We start from the raw sequence: 22,687 nt of genomic DNA on the forward strand, positions 1-22,687 counted from the left end.
TGCCCCTCCAGCCCCCTCCAGCCCCCTCCCGCCCCCTCCGGCCTGGCGGCGCTCTCACCGGCTTCTCCGGTGGCCGCCTTTCTTTTTCTTCTTCTTTTTGGGAGGGGGCGACGCCGAGCTGCTGGACCAGTGCTTGGTCCTGGGAGAGAGGGGGAGGAGGGGTGAGGGAGGAGGGGCGGCCCCAGGGCCCCCTCCCCGCCCCCTGCCGCGGCGGGCGCTGACCTGTACCCCCGGTGCCCGCGGTAGCAGGCGGCCGGGCAGTCGCAGTCCACCGGGCCGTCGTCCTCGTCCAAGGGCGCGTACTCCAGGCCGGGCTCCGCGCCCTCGAGCAGCCGCGGGGTCTCCGCCACGCTGCCGGTGACAAGGACGCTCACCACCCGGCCCGGGGGCCGGGCCTTCCGCCTGCCCCTTTCTCCGCGCAGCGCCCCGAGGCCGGATCCCCCGCAAGTTCGGCGGGGTGCGGCCCCGACCCCTAGAGGGTCAGGCGGGGATCTGGGTGGCCCAAAGGGCCGCCTGCAGGGCAGGCCCCTCGCTTCAGCGGTGTCCTCCCGCCTCACTTGGTCCTCACCCCTTCTACGGTCTCACCTCTCAGTGAGCCCCCTCCTCCTTGGTGAGGCCCTCTCCTCACCGAGCCCCTCAGTCCGATTCACGGTGCTCCTCTCCTCTCCCCCGCCCCCCTTTCCCGCATGGAGCCCCTTTCACCGACCCCTGCCCTTGAGCCCTGCTCTCCCACTCCTAGCCCCCGGCTCCTCGCTCAGCCCCCTCCCCTTCCGCAGCCCCCTTCCCCTAGTGAGCCCCGCTCTCCCAGAGAGCCCCTTCATCTCCTTGCTGCCGCTCTGAAATATTCATGGCCTGTCCTCGCCCTCGTCTCTGCAGCCTCCCGAGGCCTGGCTGCTCTTCTCCCGCTGCCGGGCTGTCATCAATCATTGCCCGGTGGCAGCGGCGCGGGCCCCAGCCCTCCGCCGCCTCCGAGGCTCCCCATCCATCTCGCGGAGCCCTCCCCTGCACCAGGCAGGGACCGCCGCGTCCCGTCCCCGCGGCCGGCTCAGGAGCCCACAGACATCTTCTGCCACAGATGCGGGCTCCCTGCGGGCACTTGGCGGAGGGTCGCAGCCGGGCTTATGGCAAGAGCTTGAGCCTCGGAGCTGCAGACGTGCCCTCATCGCGCTGGCCCTGAGTCCCTGTGTGACTTGGTAGCTGTCGCGCCCCCTCTCTGAGCCTCTTCCCCGAGAAGAGTGTGATGACTATGTTATGGGGCTGCTGGGAGAATTCGTTGAGGTAACCCGTACTGTGCAGCTCCTTTTTTTTTTTTATTGAACAAGCCCAGAATTGACCCTCCGAAGGCACACGTCCAGGCTAATGGCTCCGAGGTGCTGGCCTCCCCACCTTCCATTCTTCCTTTCACACTTCGTTCAGACAGTGCCCCTCCCACATGGAGGCTCATCCCTGGTTCGGTACCCCTACCCTCCCGCCTGGGTGCCCTTCACCAGGCTCACTCTTTCCCTGCCCCGAGCGAGGCAGGCCAGTGCTCGCAGAGCAGTAAGGATACGACATGAGCTTTGGATTCGCACAGACAGTTCTCAATCCAGGCGTGACCATGCTGGCTGAGGCTCCAGGTCCTTATACCTCTACAAGCAGGGAAAGAATATCCCAGCAGGGGAGAGAATTAAATAAGGTTCTGTCTGTGAGGCTCCTGCCATGGACAACAGGCCTGGCCCGAGATGGTTGTCCTGCACATGGTCGCCGCTTTAGACAGAGGGACCTCTGTTAGACACTAACGCATCCACGCCTTCTCTTCCAGGGTGGTGAAACATGAAAGAAGGAGCAAAGGAGGCAGACCACAGCTGGGAGGCGAAACAATTTTCAGGAGCACATCTCCAGTGGAGCACCCACTAAACTGGTCTTTGAAGAACTGATTTTGTATTTTATTTTATTTATTTATTTATTTATTTTTTTAAAGATTTTATTTATTTATTTGACAGAGACAGAGACAGCCGGCGAGAGAGGGAACACAAGCAGGGGGAGTGGGAGAGGAAGAAGCAGGCTCATAGTGGAGGAGCCTGATGTGGGGCTCGATCCCATAACGCCGGGATCACGCCCTGAGCCGAAGGCAGACGCTTAACGACTGTGCCACCCAGGCGCCCCTGATTTTGTATTTTAAAAAAAATACAAAGTATAGTGGTGCCTCGGTGGCTCAGTCTGTTAAGGGTCTGACTCTTGATTTCGGCTCAGGGTATGATATCAGGGTTGTGAGATCAAGCCCCACGCTGGGCTATGTGCTGAGTGTGGAGCCTGCTTGAGATTCTGTCTCTCCCTCTCCATCTGCCCCTTCTCCGGCTCTCTCTCCCTCTTAAAAAAAAAAAAAAAGTCCCCCCCAAAAGAATGTAACCCAAATCTGACAGGGTTAGCTAGCCTTGAGGCCAATATCAAGAATGCCATTCGAGAGGCGCCTCGGTGGCACAGTGGTTAAGCGTCTGCCTTCGGCTCAGGGCGTGATCCCGGCATTGTGGGATCGAGCCCCACATCAGGCTCCTCCACTGTGAGCCTGCTTCTTCCTCTCCCACTCCCCCTGCTTGTGTTCCCTCTCCTGCTGCTGGCTGTCTCTATCTCTGTTGAATAAATAAATAAAATCTTTAAAAAAAAAAAAGAATGCCATTCGATTCCTAAACATACACCTGGTCTGGGCAACTCTGAGGTCACACAGGTAGTATGGGAAGTTTCTTCTGGGGTGGTGGAGGAGGGGTTCATGTCATCCTCCCTATCCCCGCAGAGCCAAACATCCCCACTTCCCTCCATTCAAACCTCTCTGCTCTTCCCCACATTCCTCTTCCTGAAGCCAGTGGCCTCCTCCTTTCTGTTCCTGAAGTCTCCAGCTCCTCGGCCTGTCCAGCCCCCCACCGTCCCCAGCCCTGTCACCCCCACAGGGCCCTCAGCCACACAAATGCCTGACACATAAAACACAGTCTTTAGCAAAACTTAAGGGCACCTCAAACATTGTGTGGGTGAGCTGATGGTTGGAGGGAGCCTCCGTTTATCTCGACACAAATGTGATAAAGGTTATTTACAAAATAGAATAGCTCAGTTCGGGCACTGCCTTCTGCAGGAATCCTTTTTTGCCTGTAACATCCGAACTCCTTCCCCGAGCTGTGACCTCCTGCTCTGCTGGCTGCACCCCTGCAGACATATTTCTTCCTCTGGCCCAGGGACAGAGCTCCTGCATCCTCCCTCCTTGGATCCTCTCATGTGCCCTTTCACTCTCTGGTCCCTTCTGAGAGGTTTACTTGGGATCTTGTCTGCTGGGAGCATTGAAAGACAAGCATAGAGCATGAGTAGTGGGCTCAGGGAGGGGCACAAGGTCTGAGAACCTTCTGGTAAGACTTGCCCTGCACGTTCCAGGGGTATAAATGGACCTAGGCTGTGCTTCTCTTGCCGACTTTGATCAGAACATCTGTTTTGTAGGTTCTCCCAAGGCTAGAACTCTGGGTTCTCCTAGCCTGCCTTTCCTGGATGATAATATCACTCACAATAATGTCCTCTAATGTTTCAATAGCTCCCCATGGTTCACAAATCCCAATCCGAGCCACTACCTGATTGAGAGAAATCGTACCCCCCATTTTACAGATGAATAAACTGAGGCCCAGAGAAGGAAAGGCACATCCCCTATATTTTGGAACCTTTGAGTAGAGAATATAAGTTCACTCAGGCAGTCGGCTTTGAGAATTCATGTGCAACCGGACAGGCCTTGACTTTCCCGGTTGGCCTCTGCTGCAGACGTTAGCTCAGCCATGGCCTCTCTGCTTTATAGACCCAGTTGTAGACACATGCACCAAGTTCCAGATTTGTTCAGCACTCCCTGCTCTTGAATTCCTGTTTGTTAGCTAGTCGACGCCTCACCACGTCTGTGGACTAGGGAGGGGAGGCCTTTTCCCCTGTGATGGAACAGACCAAGCCCTGCAGAGCTGGCCAGAGCTGGCCACCCAGTCAGGGTCTCCCACAGAGGGACCAAGCACGGATGGAGGTTTCACACTGCACGGGACACCTGTTGGACTGGCCGCCCTGGGCAAGGCTCTGACCTGCGTAAAGACTGCCTGTCACACGCTCTTCTCATGCCAGCAGTTTCTCTAATGAACTGGTTCTGTTTGCCATTAGCCAGGAGCATAATGGCCAATTGACAGATGAATGAGTCCAGACAGAGGAGGGGAGGATTCCAGGCAAAGGGTCTGCCCTCTCTGCTCGCTCATTCTGCTCATTCACTCAGCCAGCATGCCAGGTCTGCCTGGGGCCTGGGCAGGGGGGAGGTGCGGGGGGAGTGTGGTGGCAGGAACAGGGATGAGTCAGGCCTGGGGCCTCTCCTCTCACTCCTCACAGTGCCCGGGGTATATCGCGGTGTCAAGTACTATTCTAAGCACTTGATGTGTGTTTATCTCATTTAGTCATTTAATGCCCAGAACAAGTCTGTGACATGGGTACCACCACTAATATTGCCATCTTATAGATAAAAGAATGAGGCCCAGAGAGGTGGCTCGATGCATAAAATTAGACGCACAGAAAAAACAAAACACACAATACTGGAATTTGCTCACTGTGTGAGGGAGTGGCTTATGAATATTGTTTTCCATAAACCCTCTCTCTCCCAAGCGTTTGTCATGTTACATAACTATGAAAGCAATTATTCTTAAAGGTTGTCTATCCGAGTGAGGGAGGAAAAACCAAAAAAGAACTGACAGCAACCACAAGAAGTAAGAAAGCCTTGTGTGGATTCCAAAGAGGGGAAGGTTTTACTTTTATCCCGAGAATATTGGGAAGGTGGTTTTTATAGGAGCCCTGAACGATGGGGTGAATTGGAACCCGTGCAGAAGGGCCTAGTATGAGCAAAGGCGGGGAAAGGAGGGCATGCAGGAGGGAGCTGGGAACTGCCAGCAGGCCGGGCTGGCTGCTGCATGAGGCTGGGAGTGGGCACAAGGCTGGGTCGAGAGTGCCAGGCCAGGGAGTCCAGACTCGGCTGCATGGATGGTGGGGAGCCACAGACGGTTTCCTGGCCAAAACAGGCTCCCCACATCGATTGGTTTCCAAGGACAAAGCTGTGTCCTCGTTCAATGTCTCTGGGACTTCCTCTCTCTCTCACCTCGCTTTCTGATTAGGTTGCCAGCTGCCCCACTGTTCTCCCTGCCATGTCACCCTTCTGATTCCTCTTCCCAAGAAGGAAGTCCCCAAACACCTGTCTGATCACATCACACCTTCCAGAAACCATCTACTGGCTCCCATCACCTGTGGAATAGATGTCCTGTGTCCAGTATGGAGAGTAGACCAAAGGGGGTCTGTCTCAAGAGGCTGTCACTCAGACCAGTCGATTAACTTAAGGAAAAAAAGATGATCCCTGGGAACGAAAAGCTCTGGGAGTGGCCATGGCCCCTTGAGACTCTTTTCTTGAGTGGGAGGTGCCATGGGCTCTTACGGTCCATAGAGGGTTAAAATCAGACATCCCTCCTCACTTCCTCCCAGCGTGGTGACCCTTTTGCTGGCTCTGACTTTGTCACCTCACTCTAAGAGGGCATGGGATTTCTCCATGTCTCAAAATGCCAGTGTTTGAGGGGCTGGGGTCTCAGGGTCAGGAAGCCAGAGGCATGAGCACAGGGACTGCTGGGTGGTCCATTGTATAAATAAAAAAGTGAAGGCCCAGAGAAGTCAAGGACCTGCCCAAGTCACACAGCTGGGGTGTGGCAGAGCTGGGATCCAGGGACCAGTGGTTCACACTGAGCTTGGAGGTTGGGACAGGTGAGGTGTCTGATGCCAGAGCCCACACTCTCCCTCCACTACCCCAGACTCTGAGCTAGGAAGGGAAGACCCGCTCAGAATCTAAGTCCACAGGAAGGCACACGACCAATCTATCACCAGCTCCTTGTCACCTCTCTGCCTTGGGCCTTGGCTTCGGCACCACGAACAGCTAGCTCCTCCCAGCCTGCGAGGAATTCAGGCAGCCATCAGCCTCCTTAGCTTGCTGTAGTCACCCGAGTGCTATTTTGACACCGTTTTGGGCTGCCTCAGCTAGGAGAAGCCTCTGGCCCCGTCCCTTTTCCCATATAGAGAAGGAAACAGACGTCAGGGAAAATCAGGCAAGCTGCACTGTTCTGGGCACCAGGGAGAAAACAGTAAACAAAACCGACAAAGATCTCATCTTCCATGTCTTCTAACACGCGAGTGGGATTCCACGACCTGGCCAAGGCTACCTTCTCCTCTGCCTCCAGAGCAGGAGTCCTCCCAGAGCCCCAAGTCTTCCAGACACTGCTCCTTCCAAGGGACCCTTTCTGACCGACCAACCGCAGCCCGCCTCTCTCTCTTCCTCCACTGAACACACACAAGCCTGAGGGCTAAGGAGTTCAAGTGGCCACCCTGTTGTCTCTTCTGGTCAGGAGTTTCTGTTAATTCCTGGTTTCAGGTTGCAGATGGTGGGGGCCCCAGCTTCCCCCTTCTCTTCCCTGCTCCTAGCACCAGCACAGGGGGAGGCGTGCAGAGCAGACCCTCAAGGACATTCCTTCTGATGAAGGACACACTGGCAGATTTCCCAGCTCGTCCCTGGTTCTTAAATGCGTCATTCCTTCATTCGAGGGAAGATAAGATCAAGACAACTGGAGAAGATTCGAGAGTCATCCGCTCACAGGAGGCAGTCCCAGCTGGCGCACAGATGAGATGCCCCCCAGGGATTGGAGGGAAGGGTCCAATATCTGGGAGGAGGGCAGGACCAGGAGAGACCGAGAGAGCCACCGGCGGGGCAGAGGGAAACACAGAACCGCATCCTGGAAGCCATCCTGAAGCCAGGCAAAAAGCAGGCTAGAAGGGGAATCACAGTGGTGGCACCTGCCAGAGAGAGAGGCCAGGCCTGCAGAGAGGCATAGGCCACGAGGAGTAGGACTCTGGAGGCCGCAGGGCAAGCAGGTCACAGAGTTAGGGCAGAAACCCACCACGGCTCCCATGGCCTAAGGAAGTAGCGGCAATGTGTGCCACATGCTCTATGGAAATTTGGTTGAGAAAGGAGAGAAAAACACAGGGTGGTGGCCAGAGGAGGGAGCAGAGTTGAGGAAGGATGGGATTAAAAGGAAGGAGCCCGGGAAAGGGAGGAAGGGTGGGCTTCTTGCTGAAAGGGCCAGGGAAAATGGCAGCACAGTCCACACAGACTTCCCGTCCGCACAGAGTGTGGAAGAGCCTGACTTTCCAGAAAAGCCCTGGGGGTGATTTGAAGGGCCCAGGTCAGAAAGCCAGGACCTCTTGGCTTGGAGGAGGATCTGTTGTCAGGAGCTCTGGGAAGGGAAGAGAGGTGCTGGCCCTGCTCTTGGTGGCGGGGGCCGGGGGGCTGGATGGGAATCACCGAAGGGCACGGGAGTGGCTGAGGGTGCCGTGAGTTCAGGGTGGCTGGAGAGAGGGAGGTGGTGGTAGTGTCACCTCATCATCTCTGAGCCTGGCTCCCCCAGGTCCCCCAGGAGCCCCCCATGAGCCTGGGGCTGCTCTGACCATGTTTGCTCCTACCCATCCCTGAACCAGAGAGGTGAGGTTTAGGTGAGGTAAGATGGGACTCCCTGACTCCCGGAGCCCTCAGTGGTCCAGAAGGAAGAAGAAAGGGCTTCCCCACCGCCCATCCAGATCTGTCTACTCCCGCAATGCTGTTTGTCCTTAGGACAACAGCAACAGGAAAATCTCTCAGAAGATGCTGCTGTCCTTTTGTTTTGTGTGAGCGAAGGTGACACGGGTTTAGGACCTCAGCAACATGCCTGCTCCCCATGGAGGAAAGGCCAGGAGCATTTACCCCTGCTGCTCACCAGGCCTCGGTCTCACCTAGAGCCAGACCTGGGTGGGGGCTCCGAGGCTTAGCAAGGGGAGGGTCCATTGGGTGGATTCCATGATGCTCCCTCCACGAGTACTGCCTGACAGGCATGGGGCTCCATCAGCCATCCCGCCACCCCCACCGGGGCCTGGACACTGGCAGGGACAGCCCGCCTCCACCCTCCTACAGCAGCCAGCTGCATTCCTGGCACATGCCAGGTGCAAGACGTGACCCCCGCAGAGCTCTCGCTCTCTTTATCTGACAAGACTTTGGCCATGTGAACAATGGCATTTGGTGTGTTGGTTCCTACTTTCCAGAACCCATGCTTACTCTGGGGCCCATTTTACAGGTGATTATAGTTGGGGAAGACAGACTGGCCTGGGGCCACATGTCAGCCAGTGACCATGTCAGGGTCAGAGCAATTCTAGGTTTCCCTGATTTGCAGCCCAGGATTTCCCAAGTTGGGCTCTGGGCTGCCTCCCTTACCACTGAGACATAGATCAAACCCAGAGCAGTAGGGGAGCCCTGGGGAACGCCTGGGGGCCTAGTAGCCCCTGATTTGTGCCAGGGAGCAAGCTGGAGCTTCCCGTGGACGGGCTGTACACCCTCTCCTCCACCTCTTCCTCGAATCCCCAGCCCCCAGAAGGAGCTTGGAAAGGCCTTTCTGGCACCCAGCTGCTGTCTGACCTCGTACTCTCCCCTGCCCCGCCCCCAGGCAGGGGAGCACTCACATGTGGCCCCCAGGCCGGTCTTCCCTGGTGAGCATTCCCTCCTTCTCCATCAGCATCTGCCGGAAAGTCCTGACCTTCTGCCGGGTCTCCTCCTCTGAGTACCTGTAGGGGTACAGGGAAGGTGAGGGCTGCCTTCTTGGCTTTCCTTCCCTCCCTGCCTGCCCTCACCCCCCACATCCCACACCACCAGCCCTCCATCACAGGTGCGCCTTTCAGCTTGCAATGACCCGTCCGGGGTCCCACCACCAAGCAAGGCTTTCGGCACTGGGGAAGCTCAAGGCCTACCCATTTGGCACCAAACCAGACAACCAAGCAACCACACAAACAAGCAATGACTAGCCAAACAGCCAAGTGAACTAAAGGAGGAGTCGTTCCTAGAGGTGGGGAGACTGTCTAGCGGAGGCTGTGCCCTTCCTCCCGCTCCCGCTCTACTCCCAGGGCAGACCGCCCGCCCACATCCAGACTACAGTCACTCTCTGGAGATATATTAAAGGAGAAATGAAGATCCAGGCCTCTTCTGCGTTCCTGGCCTCAAGGACAATAGCCTTGGGAAGTCCTCAGAGCATCCCAAACTCTGCATGAGTGAGGCTGCCAAATGGCTTGTCCCAGTGTTAGATCCGTTGCTTCCCGGCCTGGCGGGGGAGCTGGGCGAAGTCTGGTCTGGAACAAATGCCCTGACTTCTCTATTCCCTTCCCCCGCCCTCCCTAAGCCCAAGCTCAGGGGAGGGACCAAAGTCCAGAATGATTGCCCTTGCTCCCACGGCCTGGGGTCCGTCATGATCCTTTCTCACTGCACCCCTGTGACACCCACTGCAGGGCAGCTCAGCTCTTCTGGCATGTCCGCCTCCAGCCTGTGTCCACGTTGCCTCGGCAGGGGTTAGGGGAGGGGGTCTTTGCTCACCCAGCCCCTTCCCCTGTGCCCTGCACACAGCAGCAAGTGTCACGCGTTTGTTGCTGAATGAGTCTCGGGGTCCAAAACCTCTCACTCCCCGCCCCCCCCCCGCCCCCATCCTGGGCTGCAGGTCGTTGTCCCGGATGGAAAACATGGTGGTGGCAAAATAGGAACGGGGTCCTGTCTTGTCTCTGTCCTCCACTCACTATCCTCTCTGTCCACACAGCAGACCCGGACCTCCGGATGGAGGTTGTCCATGAAAATAACACGCTGCCACTCAGGGACCCCATGGCTGTCCTCCCTCCTCTTCTGTTCCCTTCTTCCTTCCCCTTCTCCAACAGGTATTTGGGATTGGCCCAGGCTTTTTGGAGAGCAATTTGGCAAGTCCTTGCAAAAGCCTTAAAAAACGTCTTTTGACTCATAAAATTAACTTGCAGGTTTACCCTGTGGAAATAATCACGGCGAAGCACAGAGACGTGACTCATGGGATGTTTACAGGAGGACGGATACCCCCAACCGGGTGAGGTGCCCACGTTTGTGTTTCCATAGCAACCTGTACCTCCAGGTGCCAGCAGGTGGCTCACGTGCTCTTCTGTCTGTTGACTGACTCCTCTGTATCCTGTGCTGGCCTGGGAGTTCCCCCGAGGACAGGGGCCTTGTCTGTCTGGATTGCCATTGTGTCCCCAGCACCTGGCACCTTGTCTGCCACATGCGGCATCCACATTTTTTTGACAAGTGAGTGGCTGGTGCTGGAGAGGCACCGAACCATTTGCAGGTTGGATTTTCATTTTGGACATCTGTCCCTGGTGGCTGCACGGCTGGAGCGGAGGGATATGGAGGCAGGGAGGCTGGCCGTGGGCGACTGTGGGGGTTGGTGCAGGAGACGGTGAAGTCGGAGCTCGAGAGTGGCTATGAGGATGCAGGGGCAGAAGCGGACACGAATCCATCAAGGACGCAGGATGACTGGGGCCTGAAGATGTCAGGGGCTACACGAGGAGCCCTAGCTGCTTCTGAGCTATGCCTCCCCCGAGCCCCAGCTGTGGTCTGTCCTTCTGCAGGCTCAGGAACTGTGTTATGGGCCACCAGAGGGAGGATTAAGTCCTGCCTGCCCAAGGGAGGGGCCTCCTCTCTTCCAAGCCTGGGTCTTGGCTTATCACCGGTGTCTGTGAGCCTCAGACTTGGGCCAAGGTGTCTTGGCCTTGTTTGCTGGGCAGTGCTCACCTGGGCCATCCTGGTGCCCAGGAAGAAGGGGCGGTGGTGCTTTCTGAGTGGTGGAGGCACAGAAGAACTCCTCCCACCTCACCTTCTCCTGGGGAGACTAGCCCCTCGTTGACAGCAGCATAGAGACAAAGAGCAGGGGCCCCTCCACACTGCCCAGCTCCTGACTCACAGGGCTCTGGGAGGGAGAGACAGGCTGGGGGCGGGGCTGGTAACCTGGGCCATTTGGCATGGGGCGCTGGGCCTGGTGGGGTTGGGGAGGAGGTGGTCCAAGAGCAAGGCCGGGCCAGTTCCTCAGTTGAATGGGATGGGCTTCAGGCCAGCGTCCACATTCCCCGGACTCCTGGGATCTGTGGACCATATGAGGCTGGGTGGTAGGAGCAGAAGTCAGGGTTTCATTGAGACCCGCAGCAGGATATATGCAGGGACTTAGGACTCAGTCTAGAGCTGGCAGGTCTCAGGCAAGCTGACTAACTCCAGCACATGTCATCGGGAGGCCGGGAGGGCTGGGCTGAATCGACGCAGAGGCTTGGGGAGGACCCCTCTGTGCCTCAGGACATCTTGCTGGCAGAAGCTGGGGACCCAGGGATGGGCAAAGAGGTCTTGGGTACAACCACTATCTCCAAAGTCTCCTGCTCCCTCATGCCTCTCGAGGTCAACCCTCAGCCGAGGCCACATTGGACAGTGATTAGGGAAGAGACGTGAGAGCCAGGCAGTCCTATTTTTTCGTCCTGGCACCCCCCACTTTCTAGCTCTGTGACCTTAGACAAGTCCATACACTTCTCTTAGCCTCAGCCTTTACATCGGTGAAATGGGATAGTAACTTGTCTTTCAAGGCTGTCACAAGGATTAAGGGAAATGATGCTTACAACGCACTTTGCACGGTGCGTGGCACGTAGTAGCTTCTCAATGAATAGTGATGACCAAGGGCTATTTGTCACAGAGCAGGAGGGACGGAGTCTAGTGGTCCTAGGGTCCCTGCCGGTTTCTACACCACACCCCCGCCAGGTCAGCATCGTCCAAGGTCGGGAATCCCCTGGGCCTCTTCTTGCTGTTCTCCTGGCAGCAAGGGCCAAGGTAGGGAGGCTGGTACCCAAACCATCCACTCCTTGTAGAGGTGGAAGCACCTGCCAACTTAAGGCATGCAGGTCCAGCTGCCAAGCCAAAATCTCAGACTAAAAGCCAAGGCGTGGCCCAGGAACTGGGGACAGGGAGGGCGGTGATGCCTGTCTCAGCGTCCCCACCTCCTGGCTCAGGCAGTCTGGCTCCCTGGTCTCCCCTGCACTCTAGGGGCCGCAAGGGAAGGACAGGCCAAGTTCGTTATTGCTCCCTGGACCACCCTCCGAGGTTCAGGGGTGGTAAGGAGACACTGCATTTTCAAAGAGGTCCCCAGAGCAGCTAATGTGTCCTTCTGCCCAGCTCTGCCCAGACCTGGAGGTTCCTGCATAATCACTTCCTTGGTCACGAGTTTGCTCTTCACTGCAGTTCTGAGGCAGTGGGCGGCCTTCGTCTTCCCATCTGATGGATGAGGAAACAGAACAGGGAAAAGCGAGGCCTCCAAGCTCCAAGCCCCAGGGGCAGAGCCCTGCAGAGTCCTCACAGGGAGGGGCATAGTTGGGTGGGTGAGTGGGGATTGTGCCTGGGGTGGGAGCCGCACAGCACCAGGCCCGGGGCTCTGGCCCTACCCCTCTGGTGATTGCAGGCTGCCCACGGGGGCTGCCAGGAAAGGTGACTTGAAAGCAGCATCACTCACCAGTGAATTGGCCGGCCATCCATCAGTATTAGGGAAGGGATTGCTTTTTAATGGGGCCAAAGAATGTGTGTTCCTGTGACTAGTGGGAATATTTGTCAAATGCCTGAGAACCTGGTAAATAAGCTCAAATGAACCAGTGTTTGTAGAAATGGATATTAATGACCGGATTCTAGAACAGAGCAAGGGTGCCCAGTGTTTGTGGAGCACCTTATGGGGACTGGCTGGAGGTGGGGGAGCCCCAAACATCTTTAGGCACAAGACTCTCAGAAGGACTCCCTATTTTACAGGCCAATAGTCATGGCTTGCTCACAGCTGGACTGTGGGGTCCCAGAGCGGCTGTGCCCTCCACTGACCAGACTGCTGCTAAGGGGTGGGAGTGGGGGGCTGGTGACTTGAGAGCTAGCTTTCCAGGGGACTCCAGTCTAAGGACCGCCTGGAGTGAGGGGTTGGGTGAGGGAAAGGGCCCTGAGTGGAGACCTAGTGGGTGCCTCCCAGAGAAGCATGGGTCCTTGATGCCAGGGGACCGACATCAAGGACACAGCCAAATGCCATCCCCTTCTGCCTGAGGCTGCCCTCATCTGATAATGACCCTCTTGTGTGCAGTGAGGGGCTGGGGGCTCCTGGAGGAGAAGGAGATTCAGCCAGAGGGAGGAGGCTTGGGGAGAGGAGCGGCGCCATGAGAAGGGGGCCTTAGGAGATCCCTGAAGAATGGGGCTCTGCAAAGGGAAGGGAGGGGGCTCAGGAAGGTGGTGGGGCTCTGAGGGGAAGGGGGCAGTGTCCAAGAATACAGCACAGAAGGTTGGCCCTCTTCTGGCCCACCTGCCCACAATCCCTTCAAAGCCTGAGACTGCCAACTTAGCAGAATTTGTAGGTTGAATGAAGGTCCGAGGGCTCTCCTCTTCCCAGCCCCTACTGGACCCTGTCCCTAAGGGATCTCATTTCCTCTGTCCACATGCACGGCTCATCAAACCTGGTTTCATTGCCAGCTGGAAGCCTCCTTTCCGTCTGCCTTCAGCTGCCTTCCATCCTTTTATCGAACTCTGCAGGGACCCTCCCCACCCCCACCTGGTCCCCAGCTGGAGATGAACACCAAGTCTCTGCGCCTCAGGGGCCCTGCCGGGCAGTCCCCTGGGGACCCTGGATCCAGACCCAGCCTTGGTCCTGCCCGCAGCCAGTGACTGCCTCTGAGTCTCAGTGTTTTCCTGGGCTCTACGGTGATGGTGAGCCATGTCTTGGCTGCCTCTTGGGGAGTCCCAGAGGCCTGGATGGACAAAGGTGGTCTGAAGCACTTTTGGACACAGGCTATCTGCCCCCATGTGGCTTTGGGACCAATGCCCTGGGCATTTCTGATTTCTCAGCTCTCCAACAGTACAAGTCTGATGGGTGAGCCCTGCTCCCCACTTTGACTCCCTCAGCAGCCAGCCCACTGGTTTCAACATACGCAAGGCAGATGCAAAATGGAACCCTGAGACCACCAGCATTCTTGGAGCTGCACAAACGGGAATGGATTTGTTTTGTTTCTTTGCCTCCAGCTCCATGTGCTGGGCCTGCCCTGTCTCCCCTGGGCTTTTGAGGGAAGTCCCTAAAAAGAGCCTTACTGGCCGATCAACGTGCAAGCCCTGACGAACTCCTACTCATCCTTCAAGGCCCATTCAAACATCTTTTCTCAGACTCTCTCCTCTGAGCTCCTGAAGCACTTGGCCTTCTCCTGTCCTATAACCATGATTCTAATCTGTTTTATGGCAGAGTTGGTTGTAAACATGCTTGTTTCTCTTCTGAGATGGGGAAGGAGTGGGAGCGTGTCTTCTGGCTCTGGGGCCCAATGTTGCCCAGCGCAGTGCCTGGCGCCCTTGCGTGTTCCTGTGACTGGTTCTGACCTGGACAGGTGAAACTGAAGCTTCCAGGTGTGGCTGCTGGCAGGGACCCTCTGCTGAAACCACAGGCAGCCTCCCCCCATTGTAAGGGCCCATCGTGCTCTCTGCCTGGCTGCAGCACCTGCTTGGCAGAGTCCAGGAAGCCCGATAGAGCCGTTTTAGAGAAGGGCAAACTGAGATCTCGACTTGCCATGCATGCATGTTTCCACACTTCTCTCCCCTCCCCTGGACTGGATGTTTCTGGAAGGCATGGGCTGTGTCTCCTTGGCCTCCGTGAATCTGAGCCTAGTTCAGAGCTCGACGTACAGCAGGCGTTCAAGACAGCTTATAAATAATAAGTTGAATTGAATGGAATTGAATAAATTGAATAAACTAATAAATGAATGAAGTTCGTCTGGCCTTGCAAGGGGTCCACCCAGCCTGTATCAGAGTCTGGCCCCTTGTCTGCCTGCGGGGTTTCAAGCCTCGCCGGCCCCGCCCCCGCCCCGCCCCGCCCGCGGCCCCGCTCACCCTTGCTCCTCCATCATCTCCTGCAGCTCCATGCACTTGAGCTCCACGCGCCGCTTGCGTTCGTGGTCCAGGATCTCGCGGTGCGCGCGCTTCACCAGGCCCGGCTCGGCGGCGCGCAGCTCCTCCTCCGCCCGCGGCCAGGCCCCGGAGGAGGCGCCCGGCTGCGGGAAGCCGTTCGCCGCGTCTGGCGGGGACGGCACGCTGGCCGCCCCGTTGTTCACGGTGGAGGACATGGCGGCTGGCCCCGGAGCCGCCGGCCTCGGCCCTGCGAGACAGACACAGACGCCAGGCGGGTGGTCACTTCTCGGCCACCTGCTAAGCTCCTGTGCGCGGGTTAATCCTGGAGCTTTAAAGGCCCACGCATGGCTCTAATCAGCTTCCCCTCATGCTGCAGTGGGGGTGGGGGGCGGACGTCAGGTTAGGATCTTTGGGTTACAACCTAGGGCATGAGGGGGGGATTGGACACCAGTCTTTCCCATCTGCAGAGTGGATGGATGCTGGACTGGAATGCCTCCAAGGGCTTGGAAAAGTCCTGTCCAGGGACCTAGTAACCGCCTAGGCAACGCACTCTCCCTTGTACCAATTCCTGGGCCCCTGCTTGCACACCTGCTTGTAACTTTCCCAGGCAACCACATCGGTCTCTGGGAAAATTTGTTAGTTGCCTTTTTTTTTTAAGTTTATTTTTTTATTTAAGTAATCTACACCCAAGGTGGGGCTCAAACTCACACCCTGAGATTAATAAGAGTTTCGTGCTCTTCCAGCTGAGCCAGCCAGGTGCCCCAGGTAAAATCTGTTGGCTTTTGTTGTTTTTCCTTCAGCCTCAGTTAAATCTCCACCTCCCTTCAAACATCCACTGGCCTATGAGGTCACAGGCTACATGTGCTCCCACCTCCCCGCAGCTCCCAGTGCAGCCCTGCAGAGATGGGAAGATGCAATCCCAGCACACTTGCAGTTTTCAGTTGATCTGGCTAACTACCCCAAAGCCAACCTTCCACGTGTGGGCCAGATCCAGAGGTAAGCCCACAGGTCTGTCCCCTCCTTTGCTCTGGAAACACTGTTCCTGAAGATGTGACCAATGGCACTGACATTAGCTTTGCAGCAGCTGCATCCTCCTGCAGGCTCAGGGTGACGTGGGAGTCAGTGTGGCTCCGAAGGTAAGAGGCCCTGGCTCCGCGCTAGGCTCAGAGTAGAGTACGCACGTGCACGCGTGCAAGTACACTCACGTGCACCGACCAAGGACCTATCTTGACAGAGGGGAGGCACCTCCAGCTATTTCCATTTCCTTTCTCCAAGGCTCCAGCTAGTTGCTAAGCAACAGGGAGGCCTCCTTCCCAGGGAGTGGGATGGGAGAGAGGGAAGAGTGGAGGGAGGTGGGAAGAAGGGATTGGGCATGTCTGGACATCCCGGATGGGGCCTTTCCTGCAACATAATCCCCAACACACACTTCCCTCACTGGCCTCAGAGTGATGGGGGTGGGGGTGTTCAGAGCCACAAAAACTGGAAGGCAGGGAAGGGGACAGAGTGGCAGTGACAGTGATGATGAGAACATAAACTCTTTTACATGTCCATCCCCCTAAATCCCAAGCCTCTGGGTTCTAGGCAAGGCTCCTCCACTCCTTGCTGTGTGACCCTGAGGATGTCACTGACCCTCTCTGAACCTCTGGTCCCTACATGTGCCTGGGAGCATCATCCAGACTCTTCCAGAGAGGAAGGCTCTTGGGGCTTTACAGACCAAACCTGTTCTCCTAACCTCTCTCTCCATCTCTAAGCTCTGTGAGCTTCCTGCCTCTGTCCTAGCCCAGCCCTGCACCCAGCTCCACTGGGGCCTCTCCTGGGGTGACCGCCAAGCACCACACACTCACCAAGCCCCACACAGAGCTCTGGGAGCCCTGCTCTCCATCTGCCTTGGCCATGGTGCTTCTCAACATCGCTTCCATTTATCCACTTGCTCCCCTCTGGTCACCAGCAAAATCCAAGCCCCTCACTCTGATCCGCTGCATCCGAATCCTGCCTCCGCCCACCACCCCACCCCTCTCCCACCATCACCATCAGCAACCTGAGAGAGCAGTCCAGGAGCAAATCAGACTGCGTCATGCCCTGGTTAATAGCCTCTAGTGGCTTCTCGTCACTTAACGTCGTGACACGGCCTGGCCTGCCTTCTGGTCTTGCAGTAACCACTCTCCCACATTCACACTGCCACGCACATTCTCCATCTCCCTGGTGTCCAGGCTTCTCCACTCGGTGCTCCCTTTCCCTGGGACGCTCTTCTCCTGACTCCTTAGTACCCTCAGAATCACTGCTGGTAGGCATCACCACCTTCTCGAAGGCTTCCCTTACCCCTCTGGCTGGTGCCAGAGCTCTTACCACTCATTGTTGTCACCGTGGGCTCACAGGTCTGCCACCCCCCAAGGGCTGCCTAGCTTTCAACTCCTAGTGCCAGCAAAGTGCCTAAGTGAGCCGGTGGAGCTCGGAGGACACGGGTGGAAAAAACAGAAGATAATTACAACGGGAGGCGGGGTTGAGGAATACCGGGTGCCGTCCTTAACACAGCGTGCAAGACCCCTTGGCATTTTGCCTGATGCTATCATGCAACTTCCTCCCTTGCGACGCCTCATCCTGCAGCCAACATCAGCCCCTCAGCCTTGGTCATCTGTCCCCAGACATGTGCTCTCACTCCTTTGGGCCCTTGCCCATAGAGTTCCCTGTGCTGGAATTCCATTTCCTCTCTTTTCCACTGGGGAAAAGCCCTTCCTTCTGCTCATCCTTCAGGGCCCAGCCCAAATGTCACCTCCTCCAGGAAGCTGTCCTGGCTTCTCGGGAGAAGTGAGCCATTTTCTATTTGTGTTCCAGTTTTTGTCCTCACCTCTATAGATACTGAAGTTGAACTTGTTGTTGGCATCGGACCCCCCCCCCCTTCTGAACTGTGAGCTCTTTCAGGGGAGGGATCCCTTCTTTCTGGCTCCCCAGAGCCTACCCAGCACCTGGTGATGGAAGAGGCATGTTGAGGGTATAGGGAGAAAGTGCTTAGGCCCCAGGGGAGCCCACGGAACCAGGTTCTGAGCCATGCTGCTCTGCATGCTTTCCCTCTGACATGGGCCAGGCTCCCCAGCCTAGAAGTCGGCCTGAACTCCTTGAGGGCAGAGGGGAAGGGAAGCTGGTGGGCGCAGTTCTGAGCACATTCAGAGCTCCAGACCCCGAGCAGGTCTATCCCCAGCATGAGAAGAACACCTGGCTAACACTGCTAACACTGCTAACACTGTTGGCAGCCGAGGGCAATCTTTCAGAAATGGCTCTAAGAAGAAAAAGCGAGGGTATATGGGCATGGGGGCAGGGCAATCTGGATTTTCACTGGGACAGATGGTGGATTCTACCAGCTTCACCTGGTGCATTGGAGGCTGCCACCAGGAAGGACGCAGAGATAGGTTATTGAAGGATGACCCCCAAACACAGAGAGGAGGGGCCGGGCCCCTAAGAACAGTCATTGCACATGGAGCCCATTTCCTCCCAAGCTGCAGGTGCTGGGCCAGCACACCAGGAAGTTACCGTAGGCACAAGGTCTCTCTGAGAGGCATCTGACATTATTTTTTACAGAATCCCTGCAGAACTGCATAAGGAGAGAGAGATAGTGTGGCTTCTGGAGTGAATATTCTGCACCGTTGTGATCGGTAGATGGATTGACCTGTGCTCAAAGGGAGCTGATTCATGGGTCGATGTCACATTTGCTGGAGGTATTTAGTGGAGGACCACAGGGCCCTGTCGTCACCCACGTCTGCTCTGGTATGTTCACCATTGACCGGATGGAACATTGGTAATCTGATGATCAGATTCATTGAGGACGGCACCTGGAAAGCTTCATAAACAGAGTCATTTTCTAAAAGGACTCAGTAGGCTGGAAAGATGGCAGGAATTGAAGAAGTGGAAGAGGACAGAGACAAATCTCTCACTCTGAAGCTGGATCCCAAGCTAACTTTCTAAAATTGGAATGGGGTAGACATGATTTAAGAAACAGCGTATTTAGGGGGCGCCTGGGTGGCTCAGTTGTTAAGCGTCTGCCTTCAGCTCAGGGTGTGATCCCGGCGTTATGGGATTGAGCCCCGCATCGGGCTCCTCTGCTGGGAGCCTGCTTCTTCCTCTCCCACTCCCCCTGCTTGTGTTCCCTCTCTCGCTGACTTTCTGTCAAATAAATAAATAAAATCTTAAAAAAGAAAAGAAAAGAAAAGAAAAGAAACGAAACGAAACAGCGTATTTAGGAAGGGTTGAGGGTTTTTCAGTGGTCACAGACCTGATTTGAGTCAATCTCACATTGTGGCTGCCAAAGTACGTGTTATCTTAGGCTGCATCAACAAAGACATGATGCCTAGAATGGGGGAGGTGATAAGAATATACAGGTGGTCAGAATCCCTATCTTCAAATACTTGAAGGATTGTAGAGGATTTAGGCCAAACCTGGCTGAATCTGTGGGGAAGCTTGTTAGAATTAGATAATGTTGGGACGCCTGGGTGTCTCAGTCCGTTAAGTGTCTGACTCTTGATTTTGGGTGGGGTCATGAGATCAAGCCCCAGAGACAGGCTCTGTGCTGAGCATGGAACCTGCTTAAGATTTTTCTCTCTCTCCCTCCTTCTGCCCCTCCCCACTGCATGCAAGCCCACACTCTATCTCTAAGAAAAGAAAAAACAAAGAATTAGGTAGGGTTGCCAGATTTGGCAAATAAAAAATAGTGGGGGGGGGGTGCCTGGGTGGCTTAAGCATCTGCATTTGGCTCAGGTCATGACCCCAGGGTCCTGAGATCAAGACCCACGTGGGGCTCCCTGCTCAGCGGGAAGCCTTCTTCTCCTTGTCCCTCTGCCCCTCCACCCTGCTCGTGCTCTCTCTCTCCCCCTCAAATACATACATACATACATACATACATAAAAATCTTTAAGAAAAATACTAAGATACACAGTTAAATTTGAATTTCATGAATTTCATATTTGGGGCATACTTATACAAAAAAAAAATCATTGTTTATCTGAAACTCAAATTTAACTGGGTGTCTTGTATTTTATAGGTCTGTCCTACCTGGGACCCACCCCAGACCTCCTGACCCCGAATCTCTGGGGGATCGTTCATGTTTCCCGAGTGGTTCTGATACAGACTGTCTCTGGACCAGCAATTGGGAGCTGGTATCTGGAGCAGCAGTTCTCAGACTTTATTAGGCATCAGAGGCACCCAGAGGGTTTGTTAAAACATAGCTGCCGAGTTTCTGATTTGGTAGATCTGGGAATTTGCATTTGTAACAAGCTCTCAAGTGCCCTTGATGCTGCCAGTCCTCCATCACACTGAGAAGAGGAAGGACCTCGCCAATCTGGGCTGTTCCAGACGAAAGCCAGGACTCCTGCAGGGAAGTCAGCTAGAGTGGACTTCAACTAAGCCCAAGACAGGATTTTTTTTTTCCCCTTAGCAATCAAACCTCTAAGAAAAAAACTAAGCAGTTCGGTTCATCCTAATATAAGTGAGTTCCCCATCACAGGAATGTTCGAACAGGAGGTAGACATTATATCCACTCAACAAGCACCCACCCGGCATCTACTCGGGCCCGACCCTGTGAAAGGCTGGGCATTTGGAGATGAACATGGCCCGATCCTGGCCATCTGGGAGCTGGGAGCTCATGGGCTGGTCTGGGAGACCAGATGGATGGCGCAGCCGTTTTCTGTGATGGGGAACATGGAGGGCAAATTGGGGGTGCACTGAGAGTGAGGAGCTTGTGGGGGTCAAGCAGGCAGGTGCAGAGCCAGAGCCCTAACTCACCCTGATCGTAACATGATAGGGTCCTTGAGAATATTTACATTGAATCTCTTCAGAGGTAGAGCAGCAAATGGGGAAAGTCTTTACTGCTGATTGGCTGTGAGACCCTGAGAAAGTCACTTCCCCTCTCTGGACCCTTTTCCCCCACTGGTCAATGAGGACGGTGGACTCAAGGATCCTGCGGGTCCTTCCCTCCTCTGGAAATCTAGGTAATACTAACTCATATGTGCACCGCCAAGCCTTCAGCCCAGGCCCTTCCTGCTGATGGAGTTCGTGGCCAGAGCCACACCAGCCACCCCCAGCTCAGCCCTGAGGCTGTCTGTCCTCGGCATCGGCTCAGGTCCCCAGCCAGGGCAAGCCCAGATGCAGGGCCGGCCACACCCATGTGCACCTTAAGAACGCTGGCCGATGGGGGAGCATTTCATTTCCTCTCCTGCTGGCCAGGACGTGGTTCAAGGGCCAGAGCCCTGACCTCCAAGCCTTACGGCTGAGTCCCTGGACTGGCCTCCCTCCCTCAGACCTGAGCCGGGCTCCCCTGGGCTGGCCTGGCTCAGAACAGGATGGAACACAGTCTGGCTGCGGTACCTTCAGTCCAGCTCAGCTAGGAGAGATTAATTGAAGGTGAAGCAGCCCATCTGTACTGCAGGGTCCGGTCTGCTGACAGGCACAGAGGCCTCTCAGCTAATGAGGTCATCACTCACCCCAGGGCTCAGAAGGGTGGGCTGCTCAGGTCAGTAGTGACCTGGCCGGGTCTGGGAGAGGGGGCAGTGGGCCACATATGCGTCTGAGGGGGGAGAGTGGCACCTGCCCTGGGGAACCCCGGTTTGATGGGGAGACAGGGAGGCTTTTGGGGGAACTCATGAGCTGAGTGACCTTGGTCACATGACTAAACCTCTGTGCCTCAGTTTCCTTGCCTGTAAGATGGAACTAATATAGCATCCTCCCTCCGGGTTTGTTGTAAAGGACTAATCCCTGGGAAATGCTCTCAGTGCCTGGCATGCGATGAGTGTCTCATCGGTAGCACTGGTGGTCACTATTGTTGCTTGTCAGTGGCAACTATTCTCTTTTGGACATAGTGGGTGTGAGGAATCCCTAGACATCCAGGTGAAGATGTCTAGGAAGCCTCAGATCAGGGGTCTGGCACTTGGGAGGCTGACTCAGGAGTTTGTCATTACATTGGGAAGACCGAAACCCAGGTGTGAACCAGGTAGTTGACTGGAGAGGAGGAGAGGGCAGAGGCTGGCCAGGGCGGGGGGGGGGCATTCTGAGGAGCTTGCTGGACTGACCTCGGCCACTTTCCCTTCCCTCCCTGCTGGCCACTTCTCCCCCTCCCCATCTCAGCCTCCAGCACTGGGGAACCCCCAAGGCGGCACCCAGGGGCTCCCTTTGCTCCCTAGAAAGCAGCACCCTTCCCCTGGAGGCTCCTTTACCTGCCCCTGCCCGCCAGAGACCCACATCCCCAGATTCAGTGCCCGGACTCAGTGCCATCACCCCCTCAAGGTACAGATTTCCATGGCTTCAAGCCAGCCCTGGATCCGTGGTCACACACAATTTAACCAGCATCTTGCCACTAAGGTCCTTCTGCCATCTCCTGTTGGCCCAGGGCAGGGGTGGGGAGTAGACATGGAGCACTGGATTCAGAGCCAGAAGACTTGAGCTTGAATTCCGGTTTACCACTTGTGTCTGGGTGACCAAGGGAAGTGGTTAAACCTTCCCAAGACTCATTTTGCTCATCTGTAACATGGAGACAATACCCCCTACTTCACAGTGTGGCGACACGGTTTATTCTTTCAGTGAAAACCCTGTCGTGAAGACAGATCCTGACCCCACCCCGTGCTGGGGGAACAAAAAAGAGACCAGAGGGGGTTTTTCTTTGTGAAGCTCTGGGAAGGCTTCACAAAGGCAATGGTGTTTGAATTGGCCCTTCCGAAAGAGGAGTCTTGTCCGTGGAAGGAAGAGGGAGTGGGGGCAGGGCACAGCACAGGCTGAGGGCAAAGGCTTGGCAGGGCCGAGGGACCGGGACTAAGAGGGGTAGGGTGTGTGGGATGCACGATGTGGTGAAAGTGGAGTCTGGGAACAGAGGGTGAGCCCTCCCAGAGGAGAAGCCCA

The 22,687-nt window shown here is 56.0% G+C and overlaps 1 protein-coding gene across 1 annotated transcript in view; it reads right to left on the reverse strand.

Annotated features, from left to right (window-relative positions):
* Window positions 1-22,687, reverse strand: part of SRRM3 (serine/arginine repetitive matrix 3) — a 55,675-nt gene that overhangs the window by 20,082 nt on the left and 12,906 nt on the right. The window contains exons 2-5 of the mRNA XM_034669536.1: window positions 14,795-15,059; window positions 8,548-8,649; window positions 223-351; window positions 59-139 (exon numbers count right to left, since the gene is read on the reverse strand). Of these exons, the coding sequence (XP_034525427.1) occupies window positions 59-139; window positions 223-351; window positions 8,548-8,649; window positions 14,795-15,027 (545 nt within the window). The 5' untranslated portion in view covers window positions 15,028-15,059. The remainder of the gene's footprint in view (window positions 1-58; window positions 140-222; window positions 352-8,547; window positions 8,650-14,794; window positions 15,060-22,687) is intronic.

Source organism: Ailuropoda melanoleuca, chromosome 10 (genome assembly GCF_002007445.2).
Source record: "Ailuropoda melanoleuca isolate Jingjing chromosome 10, ASM200744v2, whole genome shotgun sequence".
Taxonomy (NCBI): Eukaryota; Metazoa; Chordata; class Mammalia; order Carnivora; family Ursidae; genus Ailuropoda; species Ailuropoda melanoleuca.